Here is a 15,081-nt window from a genome sequence, read left to right as displayed (position 1 = left end):
AACACTGGACAGGTGACAATGACAGTTTTTACGATTATGGCTCCCCTTGTCACAAGACTGAAAGACTGCTGAATCAGTTCTGTGCACAGATTTGATGGTTGGCAAAGAAAAACGCTGCGGAGTAAAAGCCAGAATAGAGAAAATGGTCTGTAATGCTGCACACAGTGGCAGCAGCCAGGTGTGTGTGCAATGTAGTGGCAACAAAGATAAAACTCTTGACAGTTTTGACGTGAAAAGCACCGTGTAATGCTTATTTTATTGCTGCGGATGCTCCTTTGTTCTGCCGCTGCTTCACCTGACTCGTCCTTTAAAGGAGTGAGATGTGCGTCGCTCTGTGACTATCGGCAGTTTGATGAGCCCTGGCTCGCTGTGAGGTAAATAAAGAAGGCAGGTGACGGAGGAGCAGACGCACACCGAGTCTCTGAAAGTTTAACCCGCGTGACTCAGAGGCTCTCCTGATTTAGACTGCAGCATTATGTACCAGCACACCAGCGCCTGTCGTCACTTCATCCAGCTTGGGTTGAAAGACGGTTAATTTAGGAGTAGTCCAGTTTGTATTATGTCGTAGCGTTTGCTTACAGGGACTGCTTGTACAAGATATTTCTCTTTAAATAGCTTAAAAAGCATAAATTATATGCCTGAGTGTGTGCTGTACAGTCACTCCAGAAATAAGTCTTACAATTCACAATAACACACATCAACAAACCTGCAATACTTTTTCATTTGTTTACATCTGACAGAAAGGTTTAATAACTCTAAAAATAGTTCTCTCTCAGACATGAAAGTAGGAACAAAGTCTAGAGCGTTTTGCTGCACGCTGATAAAACGTGAACACAAGTCTTCTCTGGACACACTCTTCCTCAGCACAGCAGCAGGAAAAGAACAAAGAAGCACCAGAGTTTGTTCTGTTTGCACGTGTAGCTATTTCTGCGATCTGCACTCAGTCTATTAGCAGAGCAAGAGATTGCTTGAATTATTTTATGAATATAAAGTTACCGTCCGTCACCCAAATACTCTGCTTAGAGATCACATAGAAATTCTGGTGATCACATTGCAGATTTTAGACTCCAATAATCCCCCAAAATGTCAGAAGAAACGTAAGAGGCGAAAGCTGCCAAAGAAGAAGAATATTGTATGAGGATTTAAAGTGATGATTTGCTACTAAACTAAAATACAGTTAATAAAAAAAAAAAAACATGTTCAAACTAAATACCAAAAAGATTCCAGTTCACTGCCACAACCACAAGCCCACCGAACACAAAGCACAAGGACATGACTCGGGTGGAACCAACTCCCAATACGCACTCTCAGTTCTCGGTGTCGTCCCTGGGCTTTTAAAGCTCCACTTCTGATGAACTCAGAATGAACCTGGTCACTTCTGGAAAGAAGTAGAAAGTACCACGAAAAAAAAAAAGAAAAGTGACTCTCAAGAACCTTGTAACACCCCCTCAAATGTCATTCTTAAAAATCAAAAGTCAAATTCTCCAATTCAGGACAACACAGTCTACAGATTATCAGGCTACATGAATATAATCTTCGTGAATTTAAGAGATGGAAACAGTGAATCTGTTGAGACGCTCACCAGTACATGGCTCAGGTATTGGTGGGAAACACAGAAGCCCTAACACTGATGTTTTCCGTTTGGTATAAATTTGCTGGGAGCTGTAATGCTGTCTGGCCTGTGTGACAGGGAGAGAGGGGTCCGATCGGTCCGGCCATGGTGGGCCCTCGCGGGATACCAGGGATCCCAGGGGAACGAGGAGATCAGGTTTGTGTCAGGATTGTTTCTTTTTTTTTTCTTCTTTTCTTTTTTTTTTTCCACTTGATTGCTTTCTTGGCATCCGTTCCAAATGGGAAACTGCTTCCTGAGGGAATTCTGCTATTCCTGGGAAATAAACAGAATTCAATACGACAGTGGAATTAGAGTTTTTCAGCAAAGCTTCTTTTACAAAAGTTAAAATTCTGTGTACCAAATAGTGGGGATATAAACTCACAGACAAATGGTTTTTGTTTGCGATTCTCTGCGAGATGCTGCCAGTTCAATGCGACATGCCTGTACAAATGACGTGCGGGACAATTGCTGATTTAACCTTCCATTTTAGCTGTGGAATGATTTCATGTGCTGCAGCTGGTCTCAGCCTAATGTATTCATGAGATTCAAACCCCTTTGTGGACGGTCCGTGTCCTGATACCTGTCCGTGTTGCAGGGAGAGATGGGCCCAGATGGAGCCAAAGGAGACAGGGGAGAGCCGGGCATGACGGTCAGTGCTTGATCTTTTACCGCGGGACATAATCGGAAGTCACACCAACAGGACAGACAGGTTCAGGGAGCTGATGCTCAGCCCCGGTTTTTTATGTGTGTTTCTCCCTTTATTTTGAATTCAGGAGTATGAGATCAGAGAGTACGTGCGCACAGAGATGAATCAGCACTGTGGTGAGTGTTTTCGCGCGGCGTGCATTGCTAATTTATGACGGCGCTGTCCTCATCTTGAACTTCAAGACGGTGATCGCTGCACATTAGAGCCACAGCCTCAGCTGAACTCTCCAGGCAGGATAATTGAAGAGAGCTTAGAGATTGGCATCCGGGCTGTGACTCTTCTCACACTGACCTTTATTATTCTCTCTCTCTCTCTCTTCCCCACCTTTTTGTCCATCTGCCCCGATCCTCAGCGTGTGGAGGTGAGTGAGACGCTCAACTGCTGCAAAAAAAAAAAAAAGAAAAAGAAAGAAAAGAAAAAAGAAGAAGAAAACGTGGCCAGAAGGGCTGCAGTTTAGCATGAGTCACCGACGTGAACTGTGCCACTTATGCTGCTACAGAATCTGAAGCTATAACCATTCGGAGTTCTATCCATTTATAAAAGCTGAAGTGCTTTTCCGTAGTCGAGCATCTTGCTTGTGCCCTGTGGAATAAGTGAAGTGCGCCATTCATTCATTGTTTTGCACACAAAATAGAGTAAGCTCTCCTCTCTTAGAGCGCAGTGTAAAATTCATTAGCGATTCAATATCAGTGTAGTTTTTTCCTCATTTCCTTTCTAAAAGCTCTTTAGTTCCTTTGAGCTGTAAACATTCGTAATGCGTTAAAGCAAACTGTGAAAAATTTGACTTGATAATAACCTCAGTAGCTCCACGTTCTGAAAGTTTGAAGTTTGTTGTCTGAGGAGCCGTTATTCAGTGCACAACCACACCAAAGTACAGCTGCGGGAGGAAAAGATAAATGTTTGGACATTGTCATAATTTTCAGCATTTCAGCTTCATGCGCAGATTTCAGCTTTAATTTGGGAGTTATTACCTCCAGAGCAGATGAAAAATATTTGCCGCACACCACCACACACTGGCGTGTGCCAGGCCTCTTTACCACAGCTGTCCTCAATACATCGGTTTTACTGAAGCATTTTCTCCTCAGTTCTGACTTATTGATAGCTAGAGAGCACTTTTGCTCTCTTATTATTTCAATTATTTGCTCATAGCCAGCCCATACTGTTCACGACAGGAAGTCCATGAAGAATAACTCAGTGATGGTATTTTTCTTGTCTTTCATATCACACTGATTTTACTAAGCAGTCAGGCCGAACAGCTCAAGTAACACGCGTGTCCACAGCAGTGACTGAAGTCATTAAAGGATTACAGCAGGTTTCCTGAAGACCGCCTCGTGTTGAGCAGTCTGACAGAAACGTGCCGGATCCTTTCAGCAGGTGTCTGTGTTGGAGTGGCGGGATGACGTCTGTGGTGCTTCAGGGGTTGTTGCAAGCTCATGCGTCCACAAGTTTTTACTACTAAAATGTTCTGGCTTTTCTTTTTGTTTGTTTATTTTTCATCATTTTGCTTATCCGCCCCCCCCCCCACCCACCCCCTTCCTTCCTCCCTCCTGTGTAACACACCTGGTCCCTCCCGCCCTCTGAATCCCTCCTCTGCTCTCTCGGCGTCTGTGTTTGCCTCCCGCCCCGTCTGGCTCTCTCAGGTTCAGGCACAGACTCTCGGCCCCAGCCCGGGGTAAGGGCTCGGCCTGCACCAGAGCAACAACTGGTACTGAAGGGTGAAGAGGGTGAGTGCCTCCTTCCCGCCGCTCTGCTTTTCGATGTCCGTCCGTTCGCCTGTCTTCGTGTCTGTCCCTAACAAACAGGTTTTCAGAAGTGGCGTGGCATTTGGAGACCTCTGAGCGTTGGGTGGTTTTCTCATCAAGAAAACAGAGAACTCCATTTGTTCCCACTTATAAATGCCATTTTTGGTCTCGTGATATCAACGATGATAACGATACAAACACAGAAATGCGGTATCTCTTTTATCTGAAATCACTTCCTTTGCCTGTTTTTTGGAGGCTTTTTGTAGTGAGGCAAAAACGGAAAAAAAAGTCGAGACTTCTCTTTCAGTCCGGAGGCCAGAGGTCATCGGATGAAAGTGAAAGATGCCCGTGTGTCTTGTGTGGCTGCTGCTTCTCTTGCAGGGCGCGAGCTGCGGGTGGTGGTGAACACCAATGACCCAGACTATGAGCACATCTACTCCATCGAGGCCTACGATGACCCCTTGGAGGAGCTGCTCTACTTCACTCCGTCCGCCAACCAGAGTGACGGTACTGTGTGTGTTTCATACTGGTGTCGTGTAGCGAGGTGGTGGAGCAGCACAGCTGGGTGTCCTACATTTTGAGAAGTGAAAAACATGTTTATTCTTTCTGTTTGGAACTTAACCCTTGTCCTCGCCTCAAAAGAAATGTGTCACACTGGGTCTTAATGTCGTGTCGTTGTTTTTTCTATGAATAAATGTGCCCACAGTGAAAACATAGAAAAGCCTACAGGGGGCAAAAATATGAGAAAGGAGCTCGATTTCCAAACATCAATTCAGTCAGTATCACACAAATAATACATTGTTCTTGTCTTGAGGCATGTATTCAAATGCCAAGTAATATAAATATTAGTTACTTAGCTCTGTCCTGTCACAGATCGCTGATTTGAAGAGTTTTGTCTTTTTAATGGGCTTTGTGTCTCATGATCAGTTAACGTCCAGTTTTGGATTTGCTATGGGTACATTTGTGGGTGGAGACGCCAGAAAGGCTGCTGTCTTGTGATAAAATCACCTTCTCTCCATCTTGAGCGACTCAACTTGGTGCTTTTTGGACAGAGTTTATTTTGTTGTTGTTATTTAATTATCCTGATTCAGCCCGTTTCCAGAGGAAGCCATGTAGACAATAACATGCTGAACACTGTCTCTTATCTGTATGGAGCGCACACAGAAGTCTTTATGGTCTAATCACAACACTGCAGCCACAGTGATTCTCCTTGAAGTTCGATAATGGAGTTTAACGAGCGTCACCTTCAGATGAGATCTGAAAGTCAAGAAAGCCTCCAGCCCTCTCACACTCATGATACTGCCACTCACCCCCGAGAGGAAGTACGATGTCAACTAGAACCTACGCCATACATCTATTTTTGACCGCATGCACATATACATTTGCAGTTTTATGCATGGATTAATTTGTGCTATGGAGGCTCTGTGTGAACTGACCCGACCTCATGTGAAGGACATTGCTGGTGATAATAGTGGTGGAGGACCCGTAGCCCACACAGCTACAGACCACAGTGACTGGCAACCTCGATGGCCACGTCTGTACTATCGTCATCCTGTTCACTCCCAGTTTCTCACTCTCTTCCCTGGATCTCCTCTTTCTGAAGATATTGTTCATATTCCAGGAAAGCAGATTTATACATTCAGGTTTAAAATGTTTAAAGCGATACTTCAACATTTTGGCAAATTAGCCCATTTAGCGCAATTCCTCAGTCATTTGGAACAGCATACTTACTTTTTTTGTGAGGGCGAGCTGTTGTTTATCCAGAGGTGAGTCGGGGAAGGTTTTCAGGACGGACACAATGGAGGTGAACGGTATTTTTGTTCCCCCTCGTCAAACTCATCAAATACACAATCCAACAACCCCAAAACACTTTGGTGGACACGTTATAATCCGCACATTCACTACGCTGTGAAATATTAATGCAAAATTACCAGACTGAGTTGTTTATGCGAAGATTGCTAAGACAGAACTACTTACTAAACATGGCGTCTGGGCGTAGTGATTTCAAAAGAAAAAGTAGTTCCCAGTGTTTGCTTCAGTGTCGTAACGCTACAATATTATTTGTTGGTGTTCCACAGCGTAGTGAATGTGCGGATCATAACGTGTCCACCAAAGTGTTTTGGGGTTGTTGGATTTTGTATTTGATGAGTTTGACAAGGGGGAACAAAAATACTGTTCACCTCCATTGTGTCCATCCTGAAAACCTTCCCCGACTCACCTCTGGATAAACAACAGCTCACCCTCACAAAAAAGTAAGTATGCTGTTCGAAATGACTAAATAATTGCGCTAAATGGGCCAATTTGCCAAAATGTTGAAGTATCGCTTTAAATTACACCCTGGATATGTTGTTCCGAGTGAACCAACTGAAAAGGAGCAAAACTTTATTTCTGCCACTGTTGTTCTGTAAAGCAGAGGACTGTGACACAACACCTGGTTATAATAGATCCCACAGACGTTTCTGATTTGTGTGATGAACTCAAAGTGCATCAGATTTGTCCCAGTTGTGTTTCCATTTGATCTTGAGCTCCAGTCGTGTTGGTGAGACTATCCAGAGTATTTCTGGAGCTCATCATGCTGAGTTGGTGACCTCTCATACCTTTGGTGATCTTGAGATTTACCCTGTCATCATGTTAATGTCTTCCTCTTCTCTGTTTTTAACTAATCACTGCTGTTTGTGATTTCTCTCTTTGTCTGTGCGTGTGTGTGTGTGTGTGTGTGTGTGAATTTTTTGTCTCTCTCTCTCTCTGCGTGTGCATCCTCAGGAGAGGTTGTCAAAAAGGAATCTGAAAAAACAGTCAGTGTCGGACCAAATAAATCAGCGAGTGCTGACGTTAAGAATACAGCAACAGTTGCTGGTCAGAAAAAAGCCAAAGTTACACCTCTGAAAGCAGTCAAGCCCAAATCAGTCAGGTCCAAGAGGACAGTCACAGGGGAAGGTAAACCAGCTGCTACCGTCCGGTTTGGGGATCGCTTCAGGGTTATTCCTGCCTGTCTGGTGTCTGGTGCTCCTTGTGTGTCTCCGGCTGCATTGTTGCTGTTCGTTTGTATTTATTATAATGTGGATTAGCTTGAGGTTATGTTTTGCATACTGTATTTACCATGTATGAATAAAGATGCATGCATTTATCAAAATAGGGCAAGATAAGAGCTAAGAATGCCATTAAAGTGCTTTCTAATGTATTACTTTGCATGATAAGTATTGAAATAAATGGATGTTGTCAGTTACTGTGAGTGCTCGTTTCGAGGCCGTGATTCATCTTATTGCCGCTCTGCATTTGCTCCTTCGTGCCAGTCCTGCCTTCTTTTTTTTTTTTCTTTTTTTTTCTCCTCCGGTCCGTGTGCGTACGCATGCACACTTTCTCACACGTGTCTGTTTGCAGCAGCTCAAGCAGACATCTGCCTGCTGTCCATGGAGGAGGGGAGCTGCGGACGATACACTCTGCGCTGGTACTTCAACAGCCAAGTCCAAGCCTGCAGGCCCTTCATCTACAGCGGCTGCGAAGGAAACGACAACCGCTTCCTCCACCTGGAGGAGTGTGAGGAGGCCTGCCTACAAGAGGCCAAAGGTAAAACAACAAAAATACGACAAAACGAACACACCTGAAAGTCGCACAAAGGTGTTAAGCTCATTCAAACTCAATGATCTCTCGTGCAGGTTCTCATCCGCTGAAGACAGCACGATGATAGTGGCCAACTCCTCCCCTCCCGCAGGAATCTTAGCATTTATATGGCCTTTATAGATCAATATTGTGTCAAATGTCAGTGATTTTATTTGATTTTGTTTATTTATTGCTTCTTCAAACCCAACAAATGTTACTCCAAAAAAAAGGGGGGGAAATAAGAATGCCTCCTTGCAAATACAGACTGTTTAGCATTTGCACACTGAAGACCATATTTACTTGAGCAAGTAGAGTAGCTTATATGTTCAGTTCATGTGGGACACTGGTAAGAAGACTAATATATGCATACGAACATGGATTGGACAGATTTACCAACTCGCCAAGTTCAAGTTCCTGAAGCTTTAATATGTTCCTATAACTTGATGGTTATTAAGATCTGGTGCATTTTGCAATTTTCAGGTATTATTTTGGGCATGTTTCCAGGGAGTCCGGAATATCCGAGCATGAGTGCAAGAGAAGAGAGCAGCAGTGTGATCCCATGATCCTCCAGGTGGGACAGGAGGCCAATAACCTGCAAGTCCTTATTACAGAAACCCAAAGTAACAATGCTGCCGCCCTCGACTGTGTAGGGCGAGATGTTGAGTGCTACTAAAACACCGATGATTCATCAAGACTGAAAAGGAATAAGTAGAAAAGTAATGAGTTCAGTGTCAATATTCAGAGGGGAAAAAATGTACTTCCTGTTTTTTCCTAGGGATAAATTGTTCATAAATTCAGAGTTTTGTATTTATGTTCATACATTTCTTTTTGTAGATCATGTCTTGAGTGCTACGTTTCAGGAAAAAGACTCGGTCCAATACAACAGAGGAATTTAACTTCTTATGAATTCTACAACTACGTCACAGATGTTTGACACATAAGTAAATGAATCAAAAACTTTTTGCTGTATTAAAGAAAAGAAGCCTGAGGTACAAACACAAAGCGTGTATGTTCAAGTCTTTAAATAAATTATAAATTTTAAATTTTATGTGACCGCCGTTGCGCTGCATGCGCCTCAGGAATTACAATGACTTCCATCCACATTTATTTTCTTTTTTTTTTCTTTTTTTCCAAAATATAATTAAAATTTTATCATGAGATTTTTTTTTTTGCTTTATAAAATCATGGCATTGATCAAATGGCAAGTTTTCTCATTGTCTTTGTGCAACATTTCCCCCCCAAAAAAATCTTCCAAAGCTTTTCTATACTGAAAGAGCCATGCAAGCAAAAATATGTAGAATTAAGAATATGGATATAATATAAACATTTCTATTTAATATGAAGAATCGAGCACAACATATCTGGCAATATTTTGTACATACTGTTTTTTTGTTTTGTTAATTTTTTAATCAGGGGGAAGTTGAGTTACTTGTCATGACTGCATGTTTACCTGTCAGAGAAAAGGTGCTATTTTTAAAGGTATTTTTTATACTGTCCGTTGAAGGTGTGAGTTTGCTGTTGTGTGGTACAAGATCTGTAGTATTATCAAACATTTTAATAAGCATTTGTAATAAACCAAAGGTCTGGTTAAAAACAACGTTTGTGTATTATTTGAGTTCATTTTCTGCCTGCTGTGCATCAACAATACAGTAGTTTGTAAAGTGTGTGAGGGGGAAAAATGTTAAAAACAGGAAGTTCAGTATTCAATGCAAAGTAGTTGAAGCGCTGCGACACTTTGAAGACGCCTTGTTTAATCTGCTGTGCCCTCTGAAATGTCTTTTAAAGGTTTTGGAGCTCTTATCACATTCAATGAACATTTTAAAACATGTTTTGTCCCCTTGACCTTTTTCGCGAACGCACAGCTCTGACTCTTTAATCTTTCTTAATGTGATTTGTCTGTTGATATACCGACAAGAATATATTTCCAATAAATTCAATTTGAGGCATGAGAGAATGAGATGTGAAATTAAGAGTGCACGTGTGAGCCAAAGAGAGCGAGAGAGAGGGAGAGTAGGTGTGTGTGACTGATTAGACGTTCTAATTTCATCAGCACATTTTATTAATGAGAGCATTTTCTGCTTGTTGGCCACGACTCCTCCTCCTCCTCCCTCGGTTTTTCTCCATGCTCTCTGCCCTCGGTTGATTTCCCTTGCTTTGAGACACACTGATTCCCTATCAGCCTCGTCGCACCTCCGCCGGCCTCACACAGGTTTATCGACTCGCTGCCCCGATCCTGCGCCATTACTTAATTTCAAAAGTTACCTCGGCCGGCTCCTCGCCTTGCTCTGTGGGCCGGGGCGTGTTGACGGGGACCGTGTGACAACTTTAACAAATTACCAACACTGTGGCAGCAAGGACATGATCGTGACGGGCTGACAGTGATTGTGGACTGAAAGATGAATGGGTGGAAAAGGCTTCAAACTACTCAGGCGATGGACAGTGTCACACAAAACAGCCATCAAACTAGGATACTGATTTTTTTTTTTTTTTTTTTTTTTTTAATGAGTAATTGTGACATTTTATCTGAAGGCTGGTTTTGTTTATCGTCAGTTTTCAGTGTTGAACTTGGCAGAATAATGGTGTCATCTCTGCTTTGCATTGATAATTGAAAGCTTTCCAACTGAGTCAAACCTTTTTCAACGTAGAAGATGAAAGAAATACACCATTAATTCTGCACTTTATGTGACAATACAGTTCATTTGCTTAGAAGGGATACCAAAAGGTTTCCCAACCTGAACACAGAGTTAAAATATGACTCTTGGTCTTTTTGTCGACCACCTCCAGTCTGTGGAGAGGAGCTGTTTATCTTAGAGTCGACACCAGACTTCAAAAATCTGGAATCTGTTTTCCTCTGAACAGTTGACGTCCACCTGGAAAGTCTATATTCACTATAGGCTGCAGTCACGCTTAGAGAAAGTGACCTTTGATTGAATATAAGCATCAAATTTAAAGTGAACTTTCCAGTTACTTAATAAATTCAAGGTGAATTATAACCTATAACCTGCTTTCAATGTCTCAAACGTTAGTATTCCCTTTTACCCTTCATCACTGCAGTAATTGTTTTAAAGCCTTTAATTAAAATATCTCAATTGCAGAAAAGCTGAAAAATTCTAATTTAGATTTATTTGATTTACCAGCAAAATTCACACTGAGACTACAAACATTGAATATGTGTCATGTTCCTTTATGTAAAAATGAACTAAAATACTGAAAGACTGCAATTCAAGGGTGGAGGGCCCTCCGTCACTGGATATTTTTATACTCTAAAGATCATTAATGAATGTAATTGTTAGATTGAAGATGTTTTTACCTTGAAGATGTGAGCAGGGCGCAGAATATGAGAAGGCTGTTTTCCTAAAGTCTGTCGAAATTAGCGGAACATTTAAAAGCAGCCACTCACCAGCACATGGAGAAAAATGGTGAAGTCTTCTGCAGGAAGAGTTGTCTACGGATGCTGAGTGATGTACCATCAACCAAATTATAGCTGTTATGTCAAATCTGAGCCCACTGGATGTACTTGGGTGCTCCTGCAGAGTGCTCTCCAGATGCAAGATCAGACAGATTTTGTTTTATCAAAATGAACTGAGTCTCATTAAGGCTGAGGTGGCCGCCTTCTTGTACTGCTTAAGATAAATTAACATCAAATAAAGTGGTGAAAGTTTTTCCTTCAACTAAAGAGAGCATTAAAATTCCTCCGCCGCAGCCAGTCTTTGTTCGTAGCTTGTAAGATGCAAAACAGCAGAGGGTGTCTTTGCTTGTTCTGACGCTGAACACTAAAGCCCCATCCTCCACGCCGACTTATGCAAACATGTCGGGATTTTTGGAATTGCTTTGTTTCACTCAAACACTAAACCTCTCACAACATCCCCACGAATTTACTAATGTATTAGCTATGAAATCTGTTCCTTGTTTTTCCACTCAGTCGGCCTGATCTCTTTTATCTGTTATGTGTATGGTTGTCTGTGTGTGTGGGTGAATGTGTGAGCGCTTACTGGCACACACACACACACACACACGTGTTTCATCATGATGCATGTGCTACAGATACATTTTACATATTCCTAAAAATAGCATCCTTCGTTGATTTCAGCTGCTTTACAGAAGGCTTTTAGAGTAGTATCACAAGTCTCTGAAAGGACGTGAAACTGGCAGCTCTGTGTATGTTTGTGTGTGTGTGTGTGTGTGTGTGTGTGTGTGTGTGTGTGTGTGTGTGTGTGTGTGCGCGTGTGTGCGTTTGCATGTTGGAGGGCATGCATGTGGAAGATTGTCTGCAAAATTGCGGCTCTACCAGACAGGGGACGCTTTAATAACCATAACTAATTTGATATTCACTCTGTTACCTCTCAGGGTCCTGAGGGCTCTCTTTCAGAACACAAACAGACACACACACACACATACACACTCTGATTTTTGCAACTCAAGGTTGTCCTTCACAGACTTATGCTAATGCCTGTGTGAATGCGGGATGCTCCGCGCTGTAATTTAATACGAACTAAGTGCTCGTCGCGCTGCGTTTATGTGCTGAGCTGTATTGATGCTGTAGTAATTCCCACCATAACAGGCGCGCCGCTGCTGGCACGAAAAACTTGAACTCATCATAAAGCATCACCGACATCATGAGTCTGTGCATACAGAAGAGGGGAGAGCCTGCATGTATATGAATAGTGTCAACGTTTAGTAAACGAGTTGTTGATGACAGCCTTTTAAACGGTAAACTAGACATTTTTCCAAACAATATCCTTCCAGTTTAAAAAGACAAAAGAGTCATTAATCTTTTTTGTTTCTGGATCCATGACCTTTCAAGGCTACAGCTTCAACTGACTGTGATCCTTCTGTAGTGGGTCTTGAGGACAATACCGCACACGCTGCACACACAACAGTGACTCCGTCTGGCTTCCTGAGCCAGAACCGCCGCTCGCCGCTCGCCGCCCCTCTTGGATGAAAAGTATGCAGAAGCACGTTGAGGAGTTGTTCCTTTTTCCTCTTCAGTGACCTTGACTGTTGAAAGCCCCGGGGTCTCGGGCTGGCAGAAGCTGGATTGGTAAAAACTCTCGCCAGGAGAGAGGAGCATGCCAAAGTGTCTCCCTCCAACAGTCCTCTCACTCTTGCTCTTTTTTTCCTGCCACCCACTTCCCTCCACAAGTACAAAGGCTGTTGCTATAGCAATGAAACATGCTAGAAATGTGCTCAATCTCACTTTTACCCTCTCAGCTGTATTAGCATACGATCCGTATCACTTCTATCTGTGTTTGTATCCTACTTGCCTGCTCGCATCGCTTATCAGACAAAACCAAGGAACCACTTGTGTGACACTGTCTTGTAGGTGAGTGAGAAGTACAAAATCTCTAAAATATCACACAGCAAGTATACTTTTCGCAGACAGTTCATATAATGCTCTAACTCTGTGTTTAAGCCATTCAATCTCCTGGGTTTTTGTCGGTGTAAGCTGGGAATCATGACTTCTCTCTGTCCTGTAAGTCTTTCACTTGAGTACTTGCATTTGTGCCAGTCTAAGCATTTATTCAGTCTATTGATCTGAGAGTTCAGGCTGGCCTCTCTGCTCCTCGCCGCACCGGGAACTTTCACGAAGCGCAGTTTCAATTAGAAACGGGTATTGCACAAGATCATATCTTGGTTCACTGCATATTCTCCTGATTTTTGGTCCAGTTCATTGTGTATGGCATATTTGTGTAAAATTATGTGCTTCGCAAAATCTCAAGCTTCAGAGAGAGCCTTCAAAATAAAGGTCATGGATGAACTTAACGTCCAGGACTCCCTCCTCCCAAATCCTCTAATTTCTCTTATGTCTTACTTCTTCACGACCATGGTGTTTTGACTTGGTTTATTTTTTTTTTTCGTCCAGCAGATGACTCAGCTATTTAGCATATTCTCTTCATTATGGCAGTGATGAGACGAGGCCACCTGAGTGTCACAGTGCCTCAGCATTATTATAGGCCTCTCATGGGATATCTCAGGCGTTTAAGCCTGAATTAACATATGCCATTCCTCATCTCTTTACGCTGTCATTCAGAGGCCTGCACCTCTATTTCTATCATGGCCACTCAAACCTGCCATGACATGAGATTTGTACTTTTTTAAGCATCTCTGCGCTCCTTGTCTGTGACTGTCTCCTTCACCATTAACACCATGTTTTAAATAATCCTTTATTAGACATCATCATCTCTTCATCACGGTAGTCTGTCTCCTCACTGAACACTGTGGTGAGACAAATACAGCTCAGCTTGGGCATCTTCCAATGAGGACATTAACTCACTGACCCCCACCTCCATACTCAAAAGTAAGCAAGATCCCCAGGTGTCTCTAAATGTCAACAATCTTCTTCAGGAAAAAAGTACCTCAACACACAACTGGCTGATGCAACTCATCAGAACTTGGCTCTAAATATCACCCATGAAGGCAGAAGTTGTTTAAACCTTGCACTTATTCTATTTATGACTAAATGGAAAATACTTAATCAACATTGGAATACTGAAATTTACATGATTTGGAAAATTGAAACATTTTTTATCATGAATGAAAAGCATTTACAATTTCCAGTGTTGATCAGTGTAGAGATAAGACATCCATCCATCTTCTACACCAGTCTTATCTGCTGCAGGGGTTCAGAGCAAATCCTAACCAACATTGGGCAGTTTTTTTTTCTTTTTTATCTGTTTCATTTCTGTGCAGCTCTTTGACTCCACAAGCCTTCTCTTTCTCGGTCTGCTCGAGTTATCAGCAGTGTCCCCGCAGTTTCTGAAAGATGAGCGCTCTCTGTTGACCTCTGGCCTCTTTACACTACAGAAAAGAGCTGCCAGACAGCCTTGGAAGTCCTCTTGCCGTTCACATTTCTTTTCCTGACGTGGCCTGGGCCGTCCTCACTCTTCACTTCTGTTTTAGTTGTTGTCTATTCCAGGAAATGGCTCTGAAAGATCGTAATCTTCAATTTAACACTGTATTTTCATAATCGTTTAAATGTGCTGACACTTCAGATTGATAAGAATTGTGTAAGAACTTAACTTCTGCACACACGGAAAAGGGACGATTGACTCTGTCAAACTGTCTTTCCGTTGAGATGGAAGAAGACTGGTGAGATGAGACCAAATGCTATTTCCTCCTCGTCTGTGAGACGGCCGTGTGAAAGCTGTCTGAGACGATGTATCGGTTTGGATTACTGGGCTCCAGGGCTCCATCTCTGTTATTCAGCACATTATATCTGGTGGGCTTCAAGTAATATCTTCCCTGTGAATCAAATGGAGCCCCGAGGCTCCACTAAAAAAAAAAAGACAAACACAGATAGCAATTTGTAGCGGCAGCTTATATAAAATGTTCAATATGATGACTGTAGTGTTTCAGCATGCAGGTCGGGTAAAGCGGGGTCTGCCGCTGTGCCGGAGAAGTCAGGTGCTGCCGAGCGGAGA

The 15,081-nt window shown here is 42.6% G+C and overlaps 1 protein-coding gene across 1 annotated transcript in view; it reads left to right on the top strand.

The window, feature by feature from the left end:
* Nucleotides 1–9,217, top strand: part of col7a1 (collagen, type VII, alpha 1) — a 64,608-nt gene extending 55,391 nt beyond the window's left edge. Inside the window, exons 110-118 of the mRNA XM_030091010.1 lie at nucleotides 1,691–1,768; nucleotides 2,208–2,261; nucleotides 2,386–2,434; nucleotides 2,671–2,679; nucleotides 3,959–4,042; nucleotides 4,442–4,567; nucleotides 6,824–6,997; nucleotides 7,442–7,627; nucleotides 7,717–9,217. Of these exons, the coding sequence (XP_029946870.1) occupies nucleotides 1,691–1,768; nucleotides 2,208–2,261; nucleotides 2,386–2,434; nucleotides 2,671–2,679; nucleotides 3,959–4,042; nucleotides 4,442–4,567; nucleotides 6,824–6,997; nucleotides 7,442–7,627; nucleotides 7,717–7,745 (789 nt within the window). The 3' untranslated portion in view covers nucleotides 7,746–9,217. The remainder of the gene's footprint in view (nucleotides 1–1,690; nucleotides 1,769–2,207; nucleotides 2,262–2,385; nucleotides 2,435–2,670; nucleotides 2,680–3,958; nucleotides 4,043–4,441; nucleotides 4,568–6,823; nucleotides 6,998–7,441; nucleotides 7,628–7,716) is intronic.
* The last annotated feature ends 5,864 nt before the right edge of the window (nucleotides 9,218–15,081 follow it).

This window comes from Salarias fasciatus, chromosome 5 (genome assembly GCF_902148845.1).
Source record: "Salarias fasciatus chromosome 5, fSalaFa1.1, whole genome shotgun sequence".
Classification (NCBI taxonomy): Eukaryota; Metazoa; Chordata; class Actinopteri; order Blenniiformes; family Blenniidae; genus Salarias; species Salarias fasciatus.
Note: the sequence above shows the minus strand (reverse complement) of the source record. Positions and strands in the feature narration are given on the sequence as shown.